Source organism: Chrysoperla carnea, chromosome 2, assembly GCF_905475395.1.
Source record: "Chrysoperla carnea chromosome 2, inChrCarn1.1, whole genome shotgun sequence".
Classification (NCBI taxonomy): Eukaryota; Metazoa; Arthropoda; class Insecta; order Neuroptera; family Chrysopidae; genus Chrysoperla; species Chrysoperla carnea.
In genome coordinates, this window is record NC_058338.1 from 36775719 (window position 1) to 36781718 (window position 6000).

General features: G+C 29.8%; 1 protein-coding gene across 1 annotated transcript; it reads right to left on the reverse strand.

The window, feature by feature from the left end:
• Positions 1-451: 451 nt before the first annotated feature.
• On the reverse strand, positions 452-4515 carry LOC123292657 (odorant receptor Or1-like). The gene is made up of 7 exons (XM_044873371.1): positions 4324-4515; positions 3062-3589; positions 2325-2467; positions 1964-2063; positions 1428-1532; positions 880-1041; positions 452-511 (listed from the first exon to the last, which is right to left on the reverse strand). Exons 1-7 carry the CDS (start codon positions 4513-4515, stop codon positions 452-454), a joined length of 1290 nt encoding a protein of 429 aa, XP_044729306.1.
• Positions 4516-6000: the final 1485 nt, after the last annotated feature.

Below are 6000 nucleotides of genomic sequence, written 5' to 3' on the forward strand. Positions count from 1 at the left end.
ATAAGTATATATGTACACTCACTGTCAAAAAAAGTGCCACAGTTAAAACATTCTAAGCGTACTCATCATATGTTATGTTATAATAGTAACACTTAGAATGTTTTAAAACGAGCATTTTTTGTGACATTGAGTATACGTATGATTATGACAAGGACACAATAAGGGAACTTACTGACAGTCTCCTCTCTCATTTATCATTTCGCATCCACTTACAAGCTAGCAGATCCCTCGAGTTTTCTGAAATTCTATGTTTTTATTATTTTAAGCCGCGCTACACAATTGATATTATTTAGACTGGATACAATTAGTGATTGGACAAATAAAGCTATACAAAAATTTTAAACATTTCATAGATAATATAATCGTTCTGTAAATATCGCCTTAGTAAAATTTTAAGAAATTTGTGCAAAGCGAGTGTATATTTTTATTTTTTGTATCTAAAATCTACTTTTTACTCTTCGTTATGAACCTGCTTTAATACGGCATAATACGTGTATGAAGATCTTAATATCTGAAAAACCAATGAGATTAAATAATTTATGGGATAATTATAATTCAACAGAAAACTTTATAGCATAAGTATTCCCAAAAGTCGAGCCCTCAATAAAATATAGAATAATTTTTTGAGCATTTTCAAAAGTTATAGCAGTTTTTGTCTTGAGATATTCAACCTAGGATTTTTAAAAGAAAAAATTTTAAGCGAGATGATGAAATATTACCAAATCTTTTTGGATAGCTCAAGTCAACTACTCAAGACAACATTCTAATATATTTGCATTGAAAATTTTTATAATCTTTTCCACGTAGGGTAACATTGTTTCTCACTCAATATTGTACCTACCTATATTTTGTAGCTTTTATGGGATGTAACTTACTTACCGATGTAAACATTTGCACAGATAAAATAAAAAAAGATCCTGGTTTAAATGTAATTGGCTTTAATGTTCTCATCATAAATAGAATCATTTTTTTCTTGTATGATTTTTCTAGTTCAAATTTATACCACTTTGACATATACAAAGAATTTGGTAATTCCAAACTCTAGAATATAAAATAATATAAATTTTATTGCAATTTAAGTCCGATTTGAATAAAATTTGGTATCAAGAAGGTTTTTAGTATTTGAAAGGTCAAGTTCGTATCGACAAATAAACAAGGGGTACGTAAAAGAATATTTTTGTATTTTTTGATAAGTTTTAGGGAAAAAATTACTCTTCTGATTTTTTCTGTAGGTGCTTAGTTTTCTAAATAAGAATTCTTTAAAAATTAAAAATGCGATATCCGATTTTAAGAAATATGTGTTTTTTTTCATCTCTGAGGGAATTCGCTTAGTTATCATAGATCCTGCGCTACGATTTTTTTTTTTTAATTTAATATTCTTATTATTTTAGTATCTCTTCCGTATTGTGATTTGTCGAAATACTTACGTTTACGATTAAGCCCTCACCATACCAACAAAATAGAAATATTTCTATTAAAATGCAAGTTAAATATAATGAAGTCGATTGAAACTGCAGACTGGATGTTGACATCTTAAAAAAATGGATCCTGGTTTTAATTTTTAAATTCTAGATTTATTCTGAATGGTAATTGTGCCCACGTCTTTTATAATACGGTGGAATTCAGCACGGTTAATAGCCTTACGATCATCCGTAAACTTAATTTCTCTACACTGTAAGATATTGTATTTGTCTTATTTAGGGTCATGGTATTGATAAGTGTAATAAGTTAGGGAAAAGTTCTGCAAAACCGGGTATGTGGATCAAACTGGACACTAGTTGATTTTTTACCATATATGTATTTCAAAGTTTGTATTATGCCATTAATCTGAACGCCAAGTTTGTCATACGAGGTTTGGTCAATTTATACTGAAGGGCAGATGGAGCATCTAGTCTATATCTTTAATTATTTTGTACAGAACATTTCATACCTGGTTCTTTACAATATCTGCTAAAATACTTACTAGACTGATCTGAAAAGTGGTCATACAAATCACAATAACACTTGCGGCAATTTGAACAAAGATTCCCAAATTGAATAATGATTCAACTCCTTTGGTAAACCTACAAAAAAAAAAAGTGAAAAACAAGTTTAGACACTAGTTTGTAACGCTAAAAAATATTGATGCTACGAACAAATTTTTGGTATAGGTGCTCATAAAATGTCTGTCTGTGGACACAATAACTCAAAAACGAAACGAAATATCAAACTGAAATATAAATCGTGCTCAGGACGTAAAAAGTATGCCTCAAGTTTATTTCTAGTGTATTTGTGTAAGCAATATTTAGTTTGTGGAAAAGTTTCTCTTCGATTTTAATACAAACCTGAGTATTTGCTCATGATGTGAAATACATTTTCGTAAATTGTTGTCCAGTCTTTTATTGAAACTTTCTTTTTCAGTGCTTGATAGATTAAAAAAGACTTTATTTATATCTAACTTTGTTCCTCTCTTATCAATTGAAATTTCCTGCCAAAAAAAAAGAATAAAAAAAGATATAAATAAATATTGAATTAAAATGTTTAATTTAGATAAGTAATTATTAAATTAACGACTATCAATCATGATACTGTTGTTGGTATTGCTACTTAAATTCAATAATTAAATTATATCTCGAGTATAAAACGCTTAATTTTTTTTCTTAAGCATGAATGTTATCCCTGCATAGCTATCCCTATGTACATACAACTCTTGAATGGGGATGTTGACTTAATTTTTTTAATCACTTCAGATGAAGAATTCTCACTTCACGAATAGAAATGTGAAGTTGGTTATTTTGAAAATCTTTAGAAGTACGCAAAATATGAACGTTTTTAACGCCTAGAAAAATATCGACTAGTGAAGACATTGCACGATATCGCCAGAACAGCCCGTATACCTGTAATTGTTGGATTGGAATGTAGGATAACTTGTTTTACGTGACTGCTGTAAAAAGATTCTAAAAAAAAGTTTTAGAAAGGGTCTTCGTAGCTGTGTATAAATACTAAATACAGGCTTGTAGAATGATCATTTTTTACCAATTAAGATATATTTTGAATTTTTATATATTTTGAATATTTGAACATTTTTCTCGTTCTCTTTTTTGCTTACATTTAAAGTTCTATCCATGATAGTTTCAAGTGAATTCTGCAACATTTCAATTTGGACTACACCATGTGCCATCATTCCAGAAATAAAAGTATCCATTGCAATATTATTTGTGGCCGTCGATAAATATATGAGTATTTGGTATAAATACGAAATTTGAAAGTATGGTGTTTGTGTTGTGTTCATTGGTTCCCAATGATTTAGAGGCAAAATTCGTTGACCTCTTGTTGTGCTATCAATCTCAGGAAATATTGCTCGAAGTATTACAGTTAGGACTCCCATTGTAACAAATACAGTTGAGATGAATTTAATTTCTGTCATCATGCGTTTCAAAATTATTTTTTGTTCTGTATTGATTGGTTGAAATTGTTTTGATTCTAATATATTCATTAGTGTAACAACTTTTTTACGATTAAATACAAATGCAATAATTTTAAAACCGCATGCAATACGAGTGAAAAGAAATAAACATGTTCCACTTACTTCTTCCATGTGATTCCAGTTCTAAATAAAATAACAATTTCATTCATATTAATGCTCGAAAATTAGAGAATAAAATTTAAAAGAGCGCTATATAGATTTGGGAATACTTCCTTAAAATTTCGAGTCTGTAGTTGTGTCTCTTTATAGCTCAAATTGCGGTCGAATTGTACCTATCTTTGTAGCAACGGTAAACAGCCACCAATTTGGGATCGTTTAAAAAGAATCGAAAGAAGATTTTCGTGAACGTCCTTGGTGGAAAAAATATTTGAAGAAAGAATAAATCTTTAATAAATCTTAGAAACTTTGAAAAAGTCTTAGAAACTCTAAATTACTCTGAATTTCTCAACGTTTTTGGACTATCTAATTCAGAGTTATCCAAAGTTATTAAGTCTGGATTAGATAGTCCAAAAACGTTGAAAGACTTTTCCAAAGACTTTTTCAGAGTTTCTACGACTTATTAAGACTTATTCTTTCTTTAAATATTTTTTTCACCAAGAGTCTGATCGAAAATGATTAATTAATTTATAATAATTAATAATTATAGAGCTCATCTCCATCATTCGAGTCACTCCACCTTCTTCACCTTTCGCAATAATTTTAATATTGCCCATGCAGCACCTGTTCCCCATTGTTATACATTTTTCCAACTTACTTGAGTTAGTATTTATTTTTATTTGTGTACTTTTTGGTTTTACGAGTGTTATTTTAAACATTTTGATTCCCAGCCTTAAAAATTTTATTGGAGGTATACTCACATATACAATATTTAAAAACTCGCCAGGATAATAACTAAGATGTGACATAGTTAGTATTATGCATGACCATACTAAATACAAGAACCTTTTCGTAAACGAATGGTTAACTTTATCTGGAGACCATTCTCCAAAAAATCGTAATATTTTTATATTAAACGATAGAGAATCTTTTGGTCTTAGTATAGAATTCATTATAAATTTTATATAAAAGTTCCTACAATGAACCTGATACGATATTTAAATGAAACGATATTTGAATTTCTAGATGTTCTCATTATTGATGGTTATATTTATATATGTAAAGAAAAGGAATCAGATAATTACCGAGTAGAATATCATTATACCTAAGTATTCCCAACATTGATTTGAAAGAACCGTGCTTGATATCCGATGGAAGAGACGAAAATGTGAAACATTTTCCAAAACGATTTATTTATTATACAGATAGTAAATATTAGCTTACAAATTTAATTTTTATTTTATTAGAATTTACTTTTTATTAAACTGGGCCAATATTGGTTTGACAGGAGATTGTTGTGGATTGGATCAAGCTTGTAAACCAAGAGAAGAGTTGCCCAGTCTTGAATTAAATCGAATGATAACATCGCATGGATGTCAGGTCTTTACCCTAGCTTGGTTGCAGGATTTTTACGCAAGCCTGGATATTTGGCTTACATCAAACTTTGGGTGCAAGCAGGCCTGGATATACCCTAGAGGCGGTCTTCATCCAACTTTGAGTGTAAGCACGCCCGGATTTACCATACAGACAGAATAGGCACACGTCTTGGGTGGAAAGAACTGAAAAACAGGAAATTTTGAAAAAAAGGCGCACTGTGAACAACTTATTGTTTATCACTTAAAAAATACCGTAATGACATAGAAATGACGAAAATAAACTAAAATGACGAAAACAAAAGTGAGTTTAGGTAACGAGTAAACAACTTTCTTGATACAAGTAAATAAATATATTTGTTTTAGCCCCTGGTCACCGTTTTTAATGGTGTCTTGTTTACTCTCAACCATAAGTCGGGCGGCTATCTCAGTTATTCTTTGCTACTACTAAAATAGCAAAAAATAGGTTTGATTGTGGCTCGGGTAAAAGCAGGTAAACTAAGACTAGCTGTATAAACCTCGGCCAAATGTCGATAAATCAAAACTAAATTATATTTTCGCTTGATCAAGACTTGATCGAGGGTTGGCAATTCAAGAATTAATTTATTAGCCTTGACCAAAGATTCGGCGATGGCTGACAAACTAACACTTGGTTTATTAGTCTTAAAATAAAGTTTATCTACCTGGGTTGTGCCCATAGCTTTTCAACGAGTTTCAACCATTTTATATGGAAAATCTAATCATATAAAATAATTATTGAATAGAAAGAAAATAAATCAAATAGGTATAACTATTTATAAGATTGTATAGAAACAATAAAAAATTATTAAAAATTAATAATTATTAAGCATATAGGGTGAGGTATCTTTTAGTACGTTTTAAAATGTGTATTAAAAATGTATGCAACAAATATATCCTAATAATTAGTATTTACTTTAATTTCAAGAGTAAACCTTTCAATTAAGTGTAGGATAAATGGTTTTTGTTCAAATAGTTGCCTCGGCTGTATAACAACAAAATTTTCAGTTTAATTGATTCACCGTAAATAACAGTCCGTCAGCAGGC